The sequence below is a fragment of the Brassica napus genome, chromosome C3 (genome assembly GCF_020379485.1).
Source record: "Brassica napus cultivar Da-Ae chromosome C3, Da-Ae, whole genome shotgun sequence".
NCBI lineage: Eukaryota > Viridiplantae > Streptophyta > Magnoliopsida > Brassicales > Brassicaceae > Brassica > Brassica napus.
Genome location: NC_063446.1, coordinates 21027738 through 21050397, shown reverse-complemented (window position 1 = coordinate 21050397; position 22660 = coordinate 21027738). Strand labels below are relative to the sequence as shown.

At 34.1% G+C, this 22660-nt stretch overlaps 2 protein-coding genes and 1 non-coding gene across 4 annotated transcripts; 2 read left to right on the top strand and 1 right to left on the bottom strand.

Moving 5' to 3' along the window:
* Positions 1-6352: 6352 nt before the first annotated feature.
* Positions 6353-10696, bottom strand: LOC106436237 (protein STRUBBELIG-RECEPTOR FAMILY 3). 2 transcript variants are annotated; one of them, XM_022699341.2, is made up of 16 exons: positions 10576-10696; positions 10307-10468; positions 10057-10186; positions 9904-9978; positions 9745-9810; positions 9590-9661; positions 9451-9522; positions 9294-9365; positions 9148-9213; positions 8999-9064; positions 8531-8919; positions 7806-8457; positions 7588-7726; positions 7376-7512; positions 6908-7064; positions 6353-6818 (listed from the first exon to the last, which is right to left on the bottom strand). In XM_022699341.2, exons 2-16 carry the CDS (start codon positions 10407-10409, stop codon positions 6717-6719), a joined length of 2298 nt encoding a protein of 765 aa, XP_022555062.2. In that variant the 5' UTR covers positions 10410-10468; positions 10576-10696; the 3' UTR covers positions 6353-6716. The 2 variants fall into 2 exon arrangements, with proteins under 2 accessions (XP_022555062.2, XP_048606991.1); XM_048751034.1 differs by lacking the exon at positions 9451-9522.
* A 6662-nt stretch (positions 10697-17358) lies between these two features.
* TRNAQ-CUG lies at positions 17359-17430 on the top strand. Its single transcript has one exon. It is a non-coding gene; the product is annotated as a tRNA-Gln (tRNA).
* A 114-nt stretch (positions 17431-17544) lies between these two features.
* Positions 17545-19350, top strand: LOC106436240 (protein SYM1). The gene is made up of 7 exons (XM_013877199.2): positions 17545-17967; positions 18042-18182; positions 18271-18384; positions 18463-18636; positions 18714-18829; positions 18923-18983; positions 19092-19350. Exons 1-7 carry the CDS (start codon positions 17620-17622, stop codon positions 19095-19097), a joined length of 960 nt encoding a protein of 319 aa, XP_013732653.1. The 5' UTR covers positions 17545-17619; the 3' UTR covers positions 19098-19350.
* The last annotated feature ends 3310 nt before the right edge of the window (positions 19351-22660 follow it).

The following is a 22660-nucleotide window of genomic DNA, read 5'->3' as shown; positions in this document are numbered from 1 at the left end:
AGCTGGTTATAGATATAATCCATAGTTATAGCTTCTGTACAAAAGTTTTACTGGGTTGAATAAATTTAGAGCTTATTTGCCAATTAACAAAAAAAAAAAAGAGAAATTAGTTTCTTAGAGAGATTGTATAAAGAAATTAATAGAGAAGGGGGGATTTTAGTTAGTTAGTGAATTTGATAGGAAAATAAAGTAGTGTACATTATTATTTCACAACCGGAAGGCAACACAGGGCTTACTTAATAAAAAATATTAGAAACAGAGAGACTAATTGAAGATTCACAAAGGAAAACAAACTTCAAACCTAACAAATCATTGTAGATTCAAAGGCAAGCACATTGTTCAATTCACATGAAAATGGCCTCTTATGGGGGGAAACGTCAAAAATCATGAATTTACCAAAATTATCCAAAAACCTCATCTCACAAACATACCATTTTAGTCTCCAAAATTTCAGTCAAACATGTATAAATCTCATATTTCATTGATCATCATTTTAGACCAATTGAAAGTAAATCGTTAAGACTGTAGTAAATATTTAACGGATGACTTTTAACGGGTCTAGAATAGCTTGGCCAACATAAGTGTGAGATTTTACTAGTTCACGTTTAAAAGTTGAAGATTAAAATTACTTACCTAAATTTGAAATTTTTATATGTATGGTATTTTATGATTCTGATAAACAAATTAGCTTTTGATCCTATGTAGTAGTCTCATCTCAAAAATTTGATGTTTAATAGGTTAAATAAATTAAATAAAAGATTATAACTGATCAATCCAAAAACCTAGTCAGTTATATTTAAGAATGCATAATGATGTTAACAAATTCAAAATAATTGAAAGTAAGTTCATATATAACCTAAAATAAAAAAAGTATATAAGTTAAAGTAATTTCAGACATAAACATAATACTCGTAACTGTTTCAAAACATTTACAGATGACATGATTTTTTATAAAAAAATATTTACAAAATTGTTTTAATATTTTAAAGTTATAAATGAATTTACTTTGAGTTTGCGTGTTTAAAACACTAAGCAATATAAGATATATAAAACCTCTTTAGCAAATATAAGTTATTTTTACAAAACCTCTTTAGCAAAAAAAAATATAAAATATATAATTCAAAAGATCTAAACACATACATTGTCTTCCATTGTGTTTATTTTAAATAAATTTTTGATTGATTAGTTATAACCTTCAAAGTAACGTGTATTACCAAAATCATATATAATTTATATTTGGTAAATTATTTTGTAAAAAACACATAAAATTTTCAAATTTAAATAAGACATTTTAATTTTCAACTTTTAAACTGGAACCAATAAATTAGATCACATACTTTCGTACCATATCATTTTGGACCGTAAAATTTTAATTATTTACTAACAGACTTAATGGTTGAATTTCAACGGGTCTAAAATAGATTGGTCAACGAAAATATGAGATTTTTTGTGTTTGACTGAAAATTGGTGATTAAAATGGCACGTTTATGAGTTGAGACTTGGGATTTTTTTTGGCATTTTTTTCCTTTCTGTATCGTAAAAACATTTAACATGGCTTACTCGTTAGTCAAGTAAAAATGTAACGGGTTTACCTGTAAACAAAGTGGTGTGTCAGATTTTTTTTAAAAATACTAAATTTTTACATGAATGACAATTAGCAATTACATATCCATTTTTGTTGGGTAACAGTTACAATGAATATGTTACACTATTAAGAAAGTTTTATGATTAGTAACTAGCAAGTGTACATTATTTCATACCGAAGGCAACACAGAGCTTATTGAATGACAAATATCAGAAAAAGAGAGACTAATTAAAGATTCACAAACTAAAATGAACTTCAAACCAAACAAATCATTTAGATTCAAAAGCAAGCACATTGTTCAATTCACATAAAAAGGGTCTCTTATTGGCTACAAACGAGAAAAGACTTATGCTGATCTCTTTGTTTTACTCGCCCTCTGTTTTCCCTCTCTGTGTACTGCACAGCCGTATCACCATCTTGGTTTTGTTGATGTACAATTCGTTGACCTACATTCGTTCCACACAGCACAATAGTAAGAATATTATCTGTACAAAAAGATAAATGTTTGCAGAGTAACAAGTTATTAAGAAGATAATTTCTTGGTAGTGAAACTTTTGTTGTTGGTCAGATAACTGTTAATGATTCTATTACCTGTTTGTGAGGTGAAGAAGAGTTTATCCTCCATTCCTTAATTCAGCCTAGCTTACAGTTGAGGTCATTAACATATGCTTAAACAGAGCCGGGCTTGTACCAAAGCTCACGAAAAATTTGTATGGGCCCTCACCTAGTGGGGCCCACACTCCCAATTTTTGCTTATGTAATGTTAATATATGTAATCTTATGTGCAACCGTGCAAGACAAATTGGAAATCAAAGTTTTGGTTTGTGGTGTACATAATAAAATATTATGTGCGTCTGTAACATTAGCACGTAAGTTATTCGACTTTCTCTATTTTGTTTTTCATTTAAATGATTTATACATATTATAATAATTGTTTTAACTCACCGGAAGAAACTTAGAACATGATTATTGGGAGGTTCGGCGAGATTCTTAGCGGAATATAAGAACTCGTCTCTTAACTTTTAACTAAAAAAGCTAAGAACCTTCTCTTAAAACTCTTATTTAAGAGCCGGTTCTTAGTTTTTTTAGTTAAAAGTTAAGAGACGGGTTCTTATATTCCGCTAAGAACCTCATCCTAAGAACCTCCCAATAATCATGCTCTTAGAGTATCACTAGGGGGATGTCCGCGCTTCGCGCAGAATATTGTTTTATTATTGCTAAGAGCATGAATTTTTGGATAATGTAATTTTGTTGTCGTTTTTATTTGTTAAGAGCATTACTTGGTATTTTTAGTGTGTTTTGTAGTAGTAGGTGATATATTAATATATTTTGTGTTTGTTTTTTTGAATAATTTGTTTTTGTGTGTATAGTACTTGTTAGTAGTGAAGTGAGCCTCTAACGTAAAAGAATAATGAATTTCAATAACTTTGTATCTACGCATTTGTTGATTATAAGATTAACGGTTTCAGAGTCAAAATTGTTTTTTATTTTATTTTTTGAAAATTATAACTATGTTTTTTTGCCCTCTCCCCATATTTTGACTTTGAGCTGTCATCGTCTATGTATTTCGTTACCTTTCTGGTGTGAGATAGTTCTCACCATCACCGGAAAAAGATTCACCTCTTTCTCTTGTTCTTCATTGCCTTCTTCACCTGTGAGATTATATGGTATTTTTTGTAGATCAGGTTTATGAGTTTTCAGTTGTTTGGTTGATTCTCACGACATTGTAGGCTGTTCCAGTCAATATTGACAGGTCCTCTTCTTCCTTAGATTTCAACTGATGTTTGGAACTGCGTCTCTTTGGTTGGGCCAGAGTTTAGTCGTCTTTGATGTTGTATTCATCGTTGTTGGCTTACCGTCAATAGTGTTTATGTTCGTCTTGGTTTTCAAGATCTATTTTTTGGTGTTCTGATTTATATGCTCCCTTTTATATCTCGAGGACGGCTCCATACTTTGCTGATTTCGTTTCGTCTCCCTTTCCCTCTCTATTCTCGCATCTCTTTGTTGCTTTCATCGCATCTCTGGTGGCTCTCCCTTTCACCATGTTTGCCATTTCAGGTTTGGATAATGTTTTCGTTCGTGTATGCTATGTGGGCTTGGAAGGTTATTTCTGGTCTCAAGTTTAGTCTCTGATTTCTCAGTGGTTGTCTTTCATTCTCCCTCTCTCAAGTTGTTTCTTTTCTTTTTATATTTCTCTTGGTATAGGTGTGCAGAGTTAGTCTCTTGGAGCTTTGGTCCCTTCTATCCAGAGCTTTGTGGTTTTGCACTTGCATGACCGTCTTGTAGGTTCTTGTTTAGTTTGTGAGGTGTTTCTTACCTTTTAGCTACTGGTTGTGATTCCAGTGCTTTAGCCATATATCTTCCTGCTTCTTGGTGGCTTTGGCCTTTCGAATATTATTCTTTCTTTGTCCTGCTTTCTTGGTTATTTGCGTTGATGCTCTAGTTTTTTATTCTTAGTTTGATTATCTTATGATATTAATAGTGAAATAAATATATAATTTGTAAATGAAATAATAAAAATTAGTAAATAATAAAATGGTGAAAGTTTATGCAATTTTGAATTGTGAATAAATTAAATATTTAAAATATATTTATATTCTTTTATTTATTTCTTGAATTTTAGGGACCAATAAATATGAGAAACATTAGATAGTACATAATTAGAAATTGATCGAGCAAATTGCAATAATTTAAATGAAGAAGGATTTAAAAAAAAAACACGAGGACACATGTCAACAAATCGCCCTTCCACATGTCATAAGAAGGAGAAAAGCCAACTTTATATAGATAGATTATCTCAAGTGCTTAGGAGGGGTTGTTTAACAAAAAACTAATATAATAGTGAGTGGGTCCCACAAAAATTTTAAGCACCAGCACTTCTGAAGCCTATTTAAGCACCAATGTTTGCACTGTTTTCGGGCTCCACTGACACGTGGCGGCCCGCGATTGGTTCGTTTATTAAATTTTTTTTTTAATCCGAAAAAAAAAAAAAAATTTAAGCACCCCATTATGGGGTGTTAGGATAAGAGCACCATTAACCCTAGCACCCCAAGTGGGGTGCTTAATTTTTTTTTTTTTGGTTTTTTCTCTGATTAAAAAAAAAATTAAAAACGAACCAATCGCGGACCGCCACCACGTGTCAGTGGGGCCTGCGAAACAGTATATCGATGCTAAATCGGGCGTTTTTGGCATCCTTTCTTCCTCTTTTATGGTGGGCCCCACCACTAATCACTTATTTAAGCATCTCCATTAAAGATGCTCTAACGATGCTTCTACAAAACTGGCTCTTTAGCTTCTTCTTTGTGAACACAAGGACATAAGAAAACCAGAGATTTTTTCTTTTGATTCTTAGGTAAAATCAAATTTTTTTTTTCCGAATAGGGCCACTCAGCTTTTTTACATTGGCTTGACAAATAATCTGAGACAAGAACTGTCAGATTATGGAAAAGTAGAACAGTTGCACAGCTTACAATGTTCTCAAATCCTATGAGAATCACCTTTCACCCCCGAGATCAGATAAGAATTTGCATTTTCCTTCGATTCAAATACCCTTTGGAAATGTGATTCACCAAAGTGAAAATGAAACCAGAGCTTGAACAACCCAAACAATAATTGGAGATCTAGGGTTAATTTTTCATGTATCATCTCCTGACTTCGCGCTATATAAAAAAAGCTTCTTCTTCTCCCTTTTCTTTGAGCAAAATTTTTGTTGTTGTGTGGAACTGTGTTATCCTTTAAAGTCTACCTAATGGTGGACTTCTTGTTTACACTATTATTTCTCTCTGTTATTCCTCAATATCCCATTAATATAAAAACGAAAACTCAAAAGGTGGTGCATGAGCATGAATACGTGGGGGCCATCGGATTCGGATCGGTTGATTTGGATATTTGGATTTTCGCTATTACGTTAATAAGTCCTACTCGGGTTTTACTAATTATCACTTCAGATCGGTTCCTTCCGGGTTCGGTTCGAGTCGTATTATAAACAATGTTCGAAATCGCCCAAAATACTTTTAAGAACTTAAAAAATGACAAAAATATTCAAAATATTTAAAACATTCACAAATCTAATTAAAAACTAGTTCAACTAACTGAACTAACTAAAAAGTATTCAAATAAAAATTAAAAGAATAAAACATAAATCTTTAAAAATACCTTAAAACATCTAAATTACCTTACTTAACATATATAAAAATAGTAACATATTTAACTAATTTTAGATATTTTTTTAATCCTACTTCAGATTTCGGTTCGGATTGTAACCAAACAACAAAGTACCAAACCCTTAAGTCCCTTTCGGATATTTTTGTATATCGGTTCGGATTGGATTTCATTATTTCCGGTTCGTGTTAAGGTAGGGACTTCAGTTTGGGGTAAAAACGTCGGGCCTATGCATGGGGGTGAAAAAATATTGGATTCAACCTGTGAATAATCTGATATTCTATTGGATAATGCAATGGATGATGCTGATATTGGTTTGGTGGAGAGAGCAATTTTTGTCTGTTCTTCTTGGAGCCCATTTATTACTCCTTTTTTGTTCATCTTGGGTTCTTGTAATGTCCATTTGGTTGTTTCACTGTTCTAGTTCAACTATTGCTCAATAATGACAGTTTTGAACCCTTGATCTTTGTAATAAACTCAGCAACAAAAAACAACAGATATTCTCTCATGATGCAAATCCTTTCAGTAATTAACAAAATACAGATCCGTTTGTTTCAAATTAACAAGTACAATGTTTCATATGAACACGTTGCACGCACTGAAAAGAATTCAGACACAAAGCAGATTATTATATCTTTTAAAGTACACACAGGTACAAAGAATCAAGTAAACACACAATTTTATACTAGAAGAGGTCTTCAACAAACAGGGATAATCTAGATTCACAAAAGAAAAAAAAAAAAAGCTTCCCACCAATCAAATCATCTGAGATTGGAAGCAAGCACACTGTTCTTTCCCTTGAGTAAATTTACATGAAATAAGCCTCTTATAGCTGCAGAATGTGCTTCCTCAGGATTATGACTCATTCTATGTCTTTGCTTTACTCCCCTTGGTTGTTTCTGAGAACTGAACATCTCTTGGTTCCGCGAATTCACAGAGATCATCAAGAAAAATGTTTCTTTACAGTTCACTAGTCTACGCTAGGCTCCCCTGAACCATGACGCTCTCTTCTGATCATTTCTAGAAGATCTTGCACTACTTCAGACATCAATGGTCTAAACTCTGGTTCGGACTGTCACAAAAAAACACCCTTTTGGTCAAGCAAAACACAATCACACTCGTCTAACTACAGTTTCTCATAGTTCAGTATGTGCTTCTTACCTGAACACATCGGGAAATTATATCAGCAAAGTGTGACAATGACTTTGCAGGGTACTGTCTGTTAAGAGATGGATCAACCATTTTGCCCAATGCATCGATATCATGAAGCTGAGGGATTGCCCACCTCACCAAGAACTGCTCTTCTCTAGTCCGGTCCCTATAAACCAACTCACATGAATACACATATACCCCAAAGAAACAAACAAAAAATACCCTTCAATAGCATACAAGGGAGAAAATCTTCAAAATAGCATTCATTAAAATGTGAAAATAAATGTATTTATATATTAGAGTTTAAGGTTTTGTGATTAGAATTTAGGGTTTAATATTTAGAGGGTGGGATTAGGGTTTAGGATGTAGGTTAATCAAGTGTTTTTATTCGTTAATAAGTGCTATTTTGTGATATAAACTAAAAAGATGCTATTTATGAGATTTACCCCAAAAAAAAACTAAGTGAAGAACCCATACCTGTCGTAGGACATTCTACCAGTTAAGAGTTCTAACATGACAACACCAAAACTGTATACATCACTCTGCCATGTATAGACCCCTGAGTCAAACTCTGGAGCTCCATAACCATAAGCCGCAAGCAACTGTCCTGATAACTGATTCATACAACAGATAAGTTGGTTTTAGAGCTTCAAGAAACCACAATAGCTCATTGGGTTTAACTACTTTACCTGACTCACAGAGCCTGATGATATCAATGGTGCCAAACCACAATCCGAGACAAGAACACTCAGATCATCATCAAGTAGAACATTGGCTGATTTGAAGTTTCTGTGTATGATTGGTGGCTCACACACCTCATGCAAGTACCTTATCAACATTAACCAAAAAGTCAGAAACTTACTTTTACTTTTTTTCTTTAAGTAATATAAAAAACAAGGAAACTTACTCAAGGGCTCTAGCAGCTCCAAGTGCCATTCTGACACGTGTACTCCACGAGAGTTTCTTCTTGAACTCATCGTCTGAATGCAAACCGTCTTGTAAAGTACCGTTACTGCAGTACTCGTAGATCAGTAGTCTCTGATCATGCTCAGCGCAGTAACCAACAAGCTCAACGATGTTGGCGTGGCGTATCATATCTATATCGTTCACTAGCTCGATGAACTCGTGATCCTGCTGCTGCTCAGAAGCCCTCTTGTCCAGCTTCTTGACAGCCAAGAGCTTTCCATTGGGAAGACGAGCCCTGTAAACACTCCCAAGCATGCCTGAGCCGAGGAGATTCTCCTGAGAGAAGCTCTCCGTGTATTGCTGAAGAGATGCGATTGAATAGTGCTTCACGGAAGTAACATGTAAGCGTGTTTTAGGGGAAGGCTTCTTAAAGGGTCTCTCCGGAGACTTGATTGGCATCACTGTGACCTTCTCAGCCAGAGGAGGAGGTGGTGGTGGAGGTGGAGGAGGAGGCGGTGGAGGCATTAACATTGAAAAGTCAATATCTTGACTCTCCTGTCTTGTTATAGGAGGCGGCGGTGGAGGAGGAGGTCTTTGCAACCGTTCAAGGTCATGAAAAACCTTTGGTTCTTGTCCAGCTTTGGTGAAGGGCACTGTTTCATAAGGACAATGACGTTAGGTAAGCAATGTCCAAAAAAACATTGCATAATCTCAAAATCTTTTTACCTTTCTCAGACCGAACAGGTGGTGGCAGTACAGGAGGCATGTTCTCCAGAGGATTCTCTCTGTGTACTCTGTCAGCACCAACTTGATGCCGTTTAGAGACTCTTCTTCGTCTTGCACATTTTGGCAAGAGCAAGAGTAATGCTAAAACAAGGATTATGAAGAGGATGACGCCACCGAATGATATGAGGACTATCCGTTTAGTATGTGAAGAGCTGGATTCCTCTGAAGGTGAAGGTCCATCAGAAGCTTTCCCTCGGTTTCTTTCAGGTGCAGGAGGTGGTGGGACTCCAAAGAATGGTCGCCTAGGAGGAGAAGGTTTTGTTGGAGATATAGACGGAGACAATGATGGTGCAACAACTGTGGTGGAGTTGAACATGTTCCCTTCCTTTCTGCATTACCAAGTTTAAGCATAAACAAAAGCAATTGAAAGAGAGAAAAAAAAAACATGAATGTTTAGAGAATACTTACAGGAATGTCTGAATGTTTAGTAGTTTCTCCGGTATGGCTCCAGAGAAGAGGTTATTCTCTACATTTCTGTTTCCAAGAAACACATTAAACAACAAAGACAATCACTGCTAAAGAGTTGGAGCCATTGTTGTGAGAGAAAGAAACATTACAAGTCATTAAGAGGGAGGTCTTGAAGAACGTCTAGAGTTCCTGAGAGCTGATTGTTCTGAACATGTCTGAGCAAACTCACATATATCAGCTTTGGTGAAGAAGGAAACCAAGAAAAGGCTAAAATTAAAAAAGAACAAAAACTTACAATGTTGTAAGTGCTAACAAACTCCCCATTGAAGGAGGCAACATGCCGCTTAGATTGTTAGCTGATATATCTCTGCACAAAGATACTAGATCACTACAGGAACCCATAGAAACAGTAACTGTTCACAAAACCATTCATAAAAAAAGAAGAAGCATACAGATTAATCAGGCTAACAAGGTTTTGAAACACATCAGGTAGCTCTCCTGATAGATTATTATTATTCAAAAATCTGAAAAAGAATATAGTATTAATTAGAAATATTCAGACAGATATTGGGTAGTAATAAGAGAACTTACATGTCACTCAGAGAACTTAGTGTTCCTAAAGATTCAGGGATTGTTCCGGTGAACTGATTAGATGAAAGAGAACTGCCAAAATGGTAAAGACCATTTCAAATCAACAAACTATATAGTATATACATACAAACTGGTATAAGGTTTTGTATACATACAATTGCTGCAATGTAACCGGCAAAGTAGAAGGTATGCTTCCTCCTATATGATTGTTGCTGAAGTCTCTGGAGAAAGAGAGCAAAGTAAAACATACAAAACGTTACAAGAGATATGGCTTTGTCAGTATTGTAACATGTTGTGTGGAAAAAAATGCTTACATTGTCCTGATAGAATGGAGCCTAACTAAGTTGGTGTCACCAAGCTCTCCTCCCAAACTGGCGTCATTTAAGGTTCTGTAACCATTAAAAAAAAACATAATTAACATAAAGAAATGAATGATAGTTGTTTAGTCTCTGTGAAAAGAACTTAACATGCTTATTATATCTGAGCCATTGCAGAGAATGCCTTGCCAAGATTCACCACATGGGTCTCCAGCAGCAGCAATCCAACCAGGGAGAATAGGTGATCCAAGTGCAGCGAACAGGCCGTTCACTGCAGCAACTGATTCAAAATTACAACAATGCTGGTTAATTCTCAAGCAATATAAACAGATCTCACTTGGGGATATTATAATTCAAATCTACTAAGACCAAACATAAAAGTAAATCTAGAAGTGTTTACCATCATCAGGATTAGTAGCAGCAAAGGAGAAGGAAGGAGACAAAATCAGCAGAGACAAGAGCAGAGGAAGAAGAAGAAGACAGTAGAGCTTAGATCTCTTCATTGTTCCAAGTCAGGATGAAGTAAACCAAACATTAATCGAACAAGACGATGTCTAGGGATCTGTAAACAAGCAGCCATCAAAGAACCATCAATAAAGCGACAAGATCCATAACCAATCGAGGGAGAAGTTAACCAATCTCGAGAAGAGAAGATAAAGTGAAACTTACTGGAAAAGTAGAGGAATCGTCATCAACGAATGGTTGGTGTGTTAAACTAAAAGTGGGAAAGTCTTCTTTTTTATTCTTTTATGAGTTATTCTTGGGTTCAGCCCCTAGGTTAACCTCTAGGTTCACCAACCAATAGGATTTCATTATTTCAAATTCGATATCTTTTAAAAAAGGAAACAAAATATTATCAAGTAATGTTATGTTTTTAAAATAAAAAAAGTATAAAAAAAAATAGTAGTTACAAAAAAAAAAAAAAAATCCTAAAATATTGTTAGTGTTGTCAGCAAAACACTAAACCCTAAATCCTAATCCCTAAACCCTAAATCTGAAACCCTAAACCCTTGGGTAAACCCTAAACCCTTGGGTAAACCCTAAACCATTGGATAAATCATAAACTCTAAATCAAAAACACTAAACACTAAAATCCTAAACCCTTGAGTGTTTTAGTGTTTAGTGTTTTTGATTTAGAGTTTATGATTTATCCAAGGGTTTAGAGTTTACCCAAGGGTTTAGGGTTTCGGATTTAGGGTTTAGGGTTTAGGGATTAGGATTTAAGGTTTAGTTTTTTCTTGACGACGTTAAATTTTTTTTTTGTAATTACTACTATTTTTATTTTTTTATTTTTTATCTTTTTACTTTGAAAATATAATATAATTTGACAATATTTTGTTTCCTTTTATAAAAGATATCAAATTTGAAATAACATAATCCTATTGGTTGGTGAACCTCTAGGTTCACCTAGGGGGTGAACCCAATAATAAGTCTTCTTTTATTACTAAACCCAATCCAGAAAAAAATACTAAACCCAATCCAGAAAAAAATGCAAACTTTTTTTTTTGTTACTGAAACAACCAGGAAACTCTGCTCATGGTTTTATATGAATTAAAAATTGACCAATGATACTGTTGCTTGAGATCAGTACAACATCCATTTAACATAATTAATCAAATGAAAACTCAATTGATTAATCAATGATTTAACGCCATGATGTGTACAACTGTTATCAAGTTGCATTCTTGGTTTTTTTTTGTAACACTGTCTTTTTTTGTTTAAGATTCCAAATCCGACCAGCGACTTGTTTCAAACTTGTCCAATTTTTTGGACAGTAACAGAGAATAATTGGTATTTCTGTTAGTGTGACCGGTGTGCTGAAAGACACGCGCTTTGCCAAGGCGCGTGGATGGAGAATAGAAGGGGGTGGTGAAAAGTGGAAACGGTGAAAAAGACAAAAGTGGCCGCAAGGAAGAAAAGGTCTAGTTGGAATTGGATTCTCACATCTGTTTTCTTGCTGGCGAGTGTCTCACGTGCCAGTCACTATCAGATGACGTCACTCACTTCCCACACTACCTGTGCTGCTGTGCAGCATCTCGCTGTTTATCTGGTAATGTAAATAAGGATTACGAATTAACCTTATTCTTTTAATTGGGATTTTTAGCTTCAGCTAAGAGACGGTTCTTAGCTTCAACTAAAAGACGGTTCGTAGCTTCAGCTAAAAAACGGTTCTTAGCTTTTCTTAGATAAACCGTCTCTTAAATAAGATATATAAGAATCGTCTCTTAGTCGAAAAGTGTAAAAAAAAAATGTCAAATCATGAGTTAAGAACTCCAGTTTAGAGACCGGAGTTAATCATGTCCTAAAGAATATGACTCAGTGTAATACTAGTTATTTTCTAATATTGATCGTTGAGATTGCCACCTTTCCTCAAACGTAGCGTTCAGAAGTGGTAAACTAGATGAAGTTGTCTTGCGCTCCTGAGTGAACACCAAACCGAATATAACAAGCAAGATCAAATCGTTACAACCAAGTCGTGTTAAGGATTTTTGGAGCAATAGACCAAAAATATCTATATTGTTACAATAAAATAATAAAATATGATTAGTTTTGTAAAATAAGTTTTGAAAGACAAATTTGTCAAAAATGTTTTACTAGTTTTTGTATGTTTATTTTGATAAATAAAACTGCAACATTACACAATATTTATAGTATAAATTATATGTCATAATGTTTACTTTAAAGTTTTAGAATAAATAATATAGACTAAGAGAAAATAATCCCAATGATATCAATATCGATTTGGGTTTAGAGTAGTATGTTTTTTTTTATTACAATGTCAATTTTATAAAAATAAACAATAAGAGGAAAATATTATAATCTTTTTTTGTGTAAAAGAGATATTACTGCAATTAATTGATTCTTAACTTTAAATTGTGATTATAGCAAGCAAATTCTAAGAATAACAATATTAATTAAGGTTCGGCGATTTTTTCAAACAACCGTCACTCTTGTTTTTCACCGGAAAAACGGCGGCTTCGGCCGTCGGAGTTTCTTATTTGATTTCTTTATAGTTAGTAATAGTTAAGTAATCAAACCAGTTCATGTTGAATTGGACATCATATATTCCGATTCGGAGAGATCCAAATTACGTCTTGTTGCCATCTCACCATTTGTGCTCTTCCTCGTGCTTTCACCGGCGTATATAACCTATGTTGCTGGTCGGATCTATATCATTATTTCTTCGGACTTTCCACATGATTTGGGTGAAGAGATTAAAAGAGTTTCATTATTCCACATTCATGGAGTTGATTTTCAAGGTGGAATAAGCTAGAGTTTGTTTTCAAACGATGTGGTCACTTTCGGATGTAATGGTTCTTCACGTCTATGATGAATGGATAGGCACATTTTCTTCATCCGAGATACTAAGGAACGAATGGGAGAGCGTTTCACTACAAGAAAACAGCTGCATACTAAGGGAAAAAATCGTCGGTATGTCGTCGGAATAACGCTATTCCGACGACATACCAACGAAAAAGTCCTCGGAAATAACTCCTCGGAAATTCATCTTTCCTCGGAAATCCCTCGAAAATTTCCGACGGAATTCCGAGGAAATGAATTTCCCTCAGAAATTTCTGACGGAATTCCGAGGAAATGAATTTCAGAGGAAATTCCGAGAACCACAAGTTCGTCGGAAATTCCTCGGAATATTCCGAGGAAGATGTCGTCGGAATATCCCGAGGGATAAACTTCCTCAGAATATTTCCAAAATTAAAAAAAAATTATAAATTTATTTTTTTAAATTGAAATTCGAAAATATAAAATTAAAATTGAAATAGAAAACATATTTAAAATACAAAAAAAATAAAATAGTTTTTATAAAAAAAAAAATATTTTATAAATACAAAATTAGTTTTAATAAATATAAATATTTTTGTAAATATGAAATCATCTTTTTATAAATACAAAATAGTTTTTATAAATACAAAAATAATAAAGTAGTGTTTATAAATCAAAAAATGTTTTATAAATACAAAATTAGTTTTATAAATATAAATATTTTTATAGATATGAAATCATCTTTTTATAAATACAAAATAGTTTTTATAAAGACAAAAAATAATAAAATAGTGTTTATAAATCAAAAAAATATTTTATAAATACAAAATTAATTTTAAAATATGAAATCATCTTTTATAAATCCAAAAATCGAATTTATATACAAAGAACGGTTTGTATATTTAAAAATAGTTTTTATAAATACAAAAATAAAAAAATAGTGTTTATAAATCAAAAAAATGTTTTATAAATACAAAATTAGTTTTAATAAATATAAATATTTTAATAAATATAAATATTTTATAAATATGAAATCATCTTTTATAAATCCAAAAATCAAATTTATATACAAAAAACGTTTTGTAAAATCGAATTTATATAGAAAAAACGTTTTTTAAATACAAAAATAATAAACAATTTATAAAAAAAGTTCTAAATCAATTCAACACAACCAAATCACAATTCTAAACTTATTACACAACAAATCACAATCCTAACCAATCACCCTAACAAAAATCTATCAAAAAACTTCTAAAATCATCAAATCTACTTAAAAACCTAACAAATAGGACCTAAGAGAGTGAGATAGGGTCCTTACATGATTTGTAAGGGAATGGAAAGGATTCGCCGGAGAGATCGTCGCGAGAGAAGGTGGAGAACGCCGGAAGGAGAGAGAGATCGCCGGAGAGGAAGAAGAGAGAAATGGGGAAGAAGATGCGTTTCGAGTTTATAAAACCTTGGGTCCGACGGATATTTTCCGTCGGAATTCCCTCAGTATTTTCAATTTCAATTTTCGCGAAATATTTGGCGGCTTGTTTGCCCAGTTAAATGAAAATATTCCGAGGAAATTCCGACGGCCACTTAAATATCCGTCGGAATTTCCTCGGAATATTTTCATTAATTCGAGGAAAAAGAATATCGTGTGCATGTATTTCTATTAATTTATATTGTTCCTCGGAATTTCCTCGGAATATTCCGAGGAAATACCGAGGAACTAGTGTTTGGGGTTTGAAAACATCAATTTTTTTTGCCGTATTTCATTTCTTATACAATTGTAATGCATACCATTGAGGATTCTTTGTATAGATGAGCATAAACCATGAAATAACAAATTTCAAAACTAATTGAAAGTATTCTCTTTACCGTTCATTAAAAGGTATAAGTGTTTCTCTTATGTTGTGGGATTTCGTTCATACAATCGGAAAAGTGTTAATTATACGGTAAGCTGAATGAATTTTTGACTTCATAATGAACGTAAGACACTTAATAAGGGTTATATATGTGTTATTCAAACCGCAAAATATTGTTTTCGGTTTAAAAACCCTATTTCCTCGGAATATTCCGAGGACATTCCAAGGAAACCCTTTGCTTCCTTGGAATTCCGTCGGAATATTCCGAGGAAATTCCGAGGAACTAGTGTTTGGGGTTTCAATACGTCAATTTTTTTTAACAGATCGATCGATGGATATATGTAGAAAAACGCATCGATCGATAGAGTATATCAGGTGTTCCTCGGAATTTCCTCTGAATATTCCGAGGCTTTTCCTAGGAAACAGGGTTTGGGGTAACAAAATCTCGAACGTTTTTTTATAAACGGATCGATCGATGGATATATGTCCAAAAACGCATCGATCGATCACTAAGATGGACCAAAGCGTAACAATGTGATCGATCGATTAGATTATTCCATCGATCGGTCGAGAATCTCAAGTTTTCCTCGGAATGTCCTCGGAAAATCTCGAACGGTTTTTTATAAACGGATCGATCGATGGATAAATGTCCAAAAACGCATCGATCGATCACTAAGATGGAGCAAAGCGTAACAATGTGATCGATCGATTAGATTATTCAATCGATCGGTCGAGAATCTCAAGTGTTCCTCGGAATTTCCTCGGAAAATCTCGAACGGTTTTTTATAAACGGATCGATCGATGGATAAATGTCCAAAAACGCATCGATCGATCACTAGGATGGACCAAAGCGTAACAATGTGATCGATCGATTAGATTATCCCATCGATCGATCGAAAATATTAAGTGTTCCACGGAATTTCCTCGTAATTTTGTAAAATCTCCCAACGGCTATAATATTTCCTCGGAATTCATCGGTTTTTTCCGAGGAACACATTTTTCCTCGGAATTTCCTCGGAATATTCCGACGGATTGATATTTCCTCGGAATTCCGTCGGTATATTCCGAGGAAATTCCGAGGAAAAATGTGTTTCTCGGAAAAAACCGATGACCAAAAAAATTTACTAAAAACAACAGTAACACGATGCTTCTTAACGCATTAGTAGGACATGCTGATCCGCTAGTTTTTCTTCACATCGTTCTTGGTTTTGTAAGATCTTTTTTTGAGGCTCTCAACTGTTGTGAGTAAATACCTTTTTTATATAGATCATTTGATGCAATCCATCTGTTACATCATAATCTGCTCCAACACACTCCCACTGGTGCAGGAGATAACATGCTTCTTTGTAACCGTCCATGGCATTGAAATTATTTTGCTTTTAAACCTATAAATCCATATCTTCCATTCGTTTTGCTGTATGAATATCTGCATACCCCTTCTTGCTTTTAATCAAACACTACAAGAAAACAGCGGTATTCTGACGGATATTCTGACGAAAAATGAAATCCTCGGAATATCCCGAACAGTTTTTGGGCAAATCTCCAAAATAGCACCTTTCTAAGTTTATATCACAAAAATAGCACTCAAAAACTAAAATGACCAAAATAGCACTTTTCTAAGTTTATCCTTTGAAAATTCTAATATTTTTATTTTTCAAAATTTGAAATCTTATCCCCAAAACCTCATTTCTCAACTCTAAATCCTAAACCCTAAACCCTAAACTCTAAACCCTAGACTCTAAACCCTAAACCCTAAACCCTAAACCCTAAACTCTAAACCCTAAACCCTAAACCCTAAAATCTAAACCCTAAACCCTAAACTCTAAACCCTAAACCATACCCTTTAACTCTAAACCTTAAATTTGTGACTTTTGATAAAACATTAAGTGCTATTTTTGTGACTTTTGACCTTGAATGCTAGTTTGAGAACATAAACTTGATTTAGTGCTATTTTTGTCTTTTTCTCAATTTTTTTCTTAATAACATATTTTTTGTACCTTATGTTTTTTCATGTAATCTGTTACATTGGATTTGAAATCAATAAAGTTAGATGTTATAATAATAAAGTTCAAATTAAAACAACTTTTCGAAATGTTTTTATGAGTTGATCATATAGAATATAATTTTGGAATTATGCCTTTTAAATTAGTTATAAAAATAATATGCCCGAAGCCAACTTTTTAAAAAAATTGGTAGTTGTCACTTGTCACAGCTCTGGTCCATTACTTTGATCGGAGCTTTTCCCAAGACTGCTGCCTCGGTGGCCACCATGGCGAATAATACATTTTCTTCTTAAACAGACCTAAAGTGATTGAAAGCAATTGGTCCTATGGTCTAGTGGTCAGGACATTGGACTCTGAATCCAGTAACCCGAGTTCAAATCTCGGTAGGACCTTTTTTTATTTTTTGCTTTACTAGCCTGCAAACCGGTTCTCATTTGAGCTTATCGGTTTATCTTAATCAAACTCCGGTTCGGTCAGTATCGCAATAAAGCCGAGTTTGGTCACCGAAGTCTGCATTTTTGTTCCGACAAAACCAACAAGAAGAGTTAAACTGGGAAAGACTCTTCCTTAGTACAAAGCCCATGGCATCTCTATGCGGCTCCACCACCACCACCATAATCCTCTCCGTGAAGTTTCCTCAATCGATCAGAACCCATACCCAATCCCTCAGACTAAACCGTTTAAAGACTCAGAAACAGAGGATTACAGAGCGAAGAAGCTTGATCGTTGTTAGATCAATCACTGAAGACAGAGAAGCAATCGATGTGAAGAAGAGTGACACCTTCGATCCACAAGAAGAACCAAATGCAGAAGAAATAGACAGAGACACCGATCGGCTGATGAGCCGTGGAATCAACGCAGCCATAGTTCTCGCCGCCGGCACCGTTGCCGTCACCAAGCTTCTCTCCATCGATCATGACTATTGGCATGTAAGCTTTTAGTGTCAAAGCTTTCTCCTTTTCTGTGATTGTGTTATATAACAATCGTTACTCTTCTTCTTTAGGGTTGGACTCTCTACGAGATACTTAGATACGCACCTGAACACAACTGGGTTGCGTATGAGCAAATCCTCAAAACAAACCCTGTTTTAGCGAAGATGGCCATCAGCGGAGTTGTGTATTCTCTAGGAGATTGGATTGCACAAGTAAAATTACATAAACTAAACTAAACTAAAAAAAAACTTCTCATTTTTCGAGTTCTGTCTTAACCATTTTTTTTTTGGCTATGTACAGTGTTACGAAGGAAAGCCTCTGTTTGAGTTTGATAGAACTCGTGTTCTTAGATCAGGTCTTGTTGGTTTCACTCTCCATGGTTCGCTCTCTCATTATTACTACCAATTCTGCGAGGTAAAACAATAAAAAAAAGTCTATTCTTTTTTTCTGTTAACATAGGTTGTAATAACATTTTTTTTTTGGGTTTACAAGGCTCTGTTTCCTTTCCAAGATTGGTGGGTTGTCCCTGCAAAAGTTGCCTTTGATCAAACCGTGTGGTCAGCGATTTGGAACACTATCTACTATACTGTTTTAGGGCTGTTGCGTTTCCAGTCCCCAGATAAGATTTTCGGCGAAATAAAGACCACGTTTTGGCCAATGATCACTGTAATAATCTCTCCTTGCCTTTTTGTTTTAATAATAATCATATAAGACAATGTTTTATTTGGTTTGATTTTGTGCAGGCAGGGTGGAAGCTTTGGCCATTGGCTCACTTGGTTACATATGGTGTAATTCCGGTAGACCAAAGGCTTCTTTGGGTGGATTGTATTGAACTCATTTGGGTTACTATACTGTCGACGTGAGTCTTCCTTCATCTTTAATCTGTTGTCTCCATTCTATTTCAACATATGAGTTAAGCTTCTTGCTAATTGTCAATTTTGAATTCTTGAAGTTACTCAAATGAAAAAGCAGAGGCGCAAACTATGGGGGAAACAAACTCCAGCAGTACTGAGGTTTGTAAATGTTTCTTTTTTTGTTTCAAGAATCTGCCTTGAAAATTCAATCTTGAGCATTTGGATGTTTTTGCTGAGAATTTTTCTAAGCTGTTTTGTACTTAACAGGACTAGGAGATACTGCATGTAGCTTCAAGTTTATAGACTGCAAGCACAAAAGTGATGAAGAACATCAAGAATAGTTTTTTTCTTTCTCTTATATAAGATAGGAATTTAAATATAGAAGTTTAGAACATGTATATTGTGTAATACATCAAACACAAACACCAGCCGATAAATAGAACAGATTGAGCGGCTCACAATGCTCAGGCATAAGAACTAAAGAAAGTACAGTTTTATCAGAAATAACATTAGAAGCTCATCTCAAGTCTTCGGACTTTTCTTCACGAGTGAGATAACTCGTGTAACACCTTCTGGCCCCAACCAGTTTTGATCTCCAACAGTTTTTCTCATTCTCTGCATCCGTCTCGGTTTTCACATTACCATAAGTCTCATTTCCTTGGTCTGGTGATGATCTAACTGTGAAGTTTCTTTGGAGACACGGCTCTCATCTTTGGCCATCATCTGATTCCACTGCATTTGTGGCTGAAAAGAAGCCATGTTCATCGTAGTCCGACTCTGAATTCCATGTCACATGGGCCATGTGTATATATGATAGTGATGTCATGTGGTGGTGATGGATCACTTTCATCGTACGCTCTATCGTATAGTCTTTTGTATGCATTAAAATCGTAGTCTCAAAACTATATGTTACACATTGCTTAACGATAGTTTGTTGGGTTTATTTAAAGTTCCGGTTGTGTCAATGCTTTGATCATATGCCGTCTCGATTTAGTTTACCAGTGACAGTGATTACGTAATACTAATTCTCCTGTTAACTTTTAGTAGCTCTTTATAAACTCTCTTAATTATGCACCTGTAAAGATTTTTCTTTTGAGCAACGCACCTGTAAAGATATAATGTAATTTTTAGTGAAAGTTGTTTTTCGTTTGTACTTTGTATCATCTTAGGACTCAGGTTCTACATTTATTTTTAACAAGAGTAACAAGCACTCCCGGAAACTACAACCAGCAAGAGCCAAACAGCTACTTCTGGTCTCAGCTTCTACATCTATTTCTCCCCAAAATGTTAACTAGTCACATCTGTAAACCGATCTAAAATAAACCGGTCGCTTTGGCAATTTATGTATACGCATAACATATTAAAGGCTCATGATATGATATCCCTCTGTCAGTCTGTAATTCAAAAAAGAAATACAATGTAATCCACCGTACTATATCAAATTCAAAATCCAAATTCCATCTAATTAAAAGTATATAAAGTTTTCACAAGAGGTTTTAGAAGTAGGGTTGGGCGTTCGGGGACCTGTCAGTTTCGGTTTGCTTTTTGGATTTTTGAATTTTCAGTATCATGCTTGTAAGTCTCATTTGAGTTTTGGGTTCGGTTCGGTTCTTTCTGGTTTCGGTTCGGATCAGATTGTAACCAATGTCTGAATCGTCAAAATTGACAAAAAAAATAAAATATATAAATAATTCAAAAATCCAATTAAAAATTAGTTAAACTGTATAAACTAACTAAAAGTATTCAAAATAACAAATAAAATAAACTACAAAAATATTTAGAGTACTATTAAATATCTAAATTACCTTTATCATATATATTTTAGTTCAGATTTCGGTTGGGTTCAGATTATAAACAAACCTCAAAGTATCAGCTCATAAGTTTTGTTTAGATATTTCTGCATGGCAGTTCGGATTCGGCTTCGTTTTTTTTGTTCTCGTTTAGGTAGATACTTTGGCCCGAGGAAAAATGCCCAACCTATTTGGAATTGGAAGTATTATTAGAACTAAATCAATTATCGGGCCAAATTGGGCTGAAAGACAAAATAGAGAATGCAGAATACTTTTAATAAGGCCCAAATCTACTACAATGTGAATTATGCCACGTGACAAAACTCAAACGCTACACCGTCACTCACTCCCATCACCTTCGCTTTCAGTTCCCAAATCTCGATAATGACATCAGCCACCACCACAGCCATTTAAACCCATCCATATCCAGCCGCCGCATTAACCGGCCATCTAGCAATACCAACATTCCGGTTTTGTCCATAAAAGACCTTGTCAAAACTTATCAAAAAGTTAAAAACTCTACCGACTTGCAAGTTCGGTATAAACCGACTCATTTCGATTGGCTTGAGCTCTATCTCTCAACTTGAAAAAGAAAACTGCACTAAATACAGTAAAAAATTAAAAGATTGGGTGTGTGATTTAAGTCCTTTCGTGGGCCCAGTGACAAGCCCAGAAGTCGCACGGATTCTGTAATATATTGCCATCGCTAAAGTTACCACATGGGGCAAAGACAAAAGAAACACAGATTTCCAAAAAAAACTATGTATTAAAAATAAAATAAGAAGATTAGTTGCGTGATTTATATTTAATAAATTGTTTTCTATTTTTTTCTGATTGGATAACCAAGTTGGTACATTTCCACGTAATTGACATTTTTTACACGTGATGACTACCGTAGTAGTACCGTCCAATAACGTGATACTTTTATTTTTATTTTTATTTTCAGTAATGTGATTTTTTTTATAATAATGTGATATTTACGCATAATTATTTTCCCAACTATATCCAGACTCCTAATTGATTAATTAATTGGCTCATTAAGTTTTCATTTCTTCAAGTGTCTAGTTCACAACATCTGTAGGATGGGAAATCATATATTTACATGGCATTTGATGAGCGGATCCTCTATCACGTAGTCTAATGACGTGATGTTTTGGAATTAAAATATAATTAGCCGAATCTTTATCATGTAGTCTAATTATAATTATTTGAAGTAGTAATACTAATTACGAAGAGTTAATATGAATGTGTATAGTTGATGACAACAAAAAAAGTACTAATTACAAAGTTTCAAACTAGGTATAACATCCTAGGTCTTACGAAGCCAATTTACAAAAATTAGATTTTAGTTTTTACAAAGATACAAGGGAAACATCAAATATGAGTCATAATTTTAAACTAAAATTATAAAAGATGTGTTTATTGTAACCGGGTTTAAGTAGAAGTGTAGAACCTAAACATAAGAGCAGCATCATTTGAAGAGTCTCAAGTCAAATTATTTACTCTATATAATTATTTACATAATTTTATTGATATATATATATATATATATTAGTTACATTTATTTATATATTCTATTTTGTCTACGATGCCACTTGCAATTAGAAAGTTCAAAACAATTTTCATACTAAAAGTCTAAAATTAGTGATGCTTTTACCAGCTGAAACCATTATGAATACATGAAGGCAACTACCTTCGATACGAATCGAATGGTAGTAAGTCAGTGCTATAAAATTCCATCATGTTTACGCTAAAAACAAATACTTTTAGCAGCCGTAGTTATCTAAATGCTCTACTTGATTACTATAATTATCTTAAAATAGTGTCAATTTTTTTAGTTTTTTTTTTTTTTGAATTTTGACTTAAAATATAATATATGTTGTAAATTTTTTTAACGAAATAATATAATTATTTGTTTGAAAATAAACGTACAACATATGTTTGTGATATACGACCAAAGAGTTCACCGATCTTAGCTATTTTTGTAACTAGCAGCAACTTTTAGTCTTAATTACAAGTAGAAAATGTTACCTCTTTCAATACGAG

Coding starts and splice junctions, on each gene's coding strand:
- LOC106436237 (XM_022699341.2), bottom strand. CDS start 10,409: ATGAAGAGATCTAAGCTCTACTGTCTTCTTCTTCTTCCTCTGCTCTTG. Junction 9,065..9,147: donor GACCTCCCTCTTAATGACTT/GTAATGTTTCTT, acceptor TCTTGGAAACAG/AAATGTAGAGAATAACCTCT. Junction 6,819..6,907: donor TAATTTCCCGATGTGTTCAG/GTAAGAAGCACA, acceptor TTTTTGTGACAG/TCCGAACCAGAGTTTAGACC.
- LOC106436240 (XM_013877199.2), top strand. CDS start 17,620: ATGGCATCTCTATGCGGCTCCACCACCACCACCATAATCCTCTCCGTG. Junction 17,968..18,041: donor TCGATCATGACTATTGGCAT/GTAAGCTTTTAG, acceptor CTTCTTCTTTAG/GGTTGGACTCTCTACGAGAT. Junction 18,830..18,922: donor TGGGTTACTATACTGTCGAC/GTGAGTCTTCCT, acceptor GAATTCTTGAAG/TTACTCAAATGAAAAAGCAG.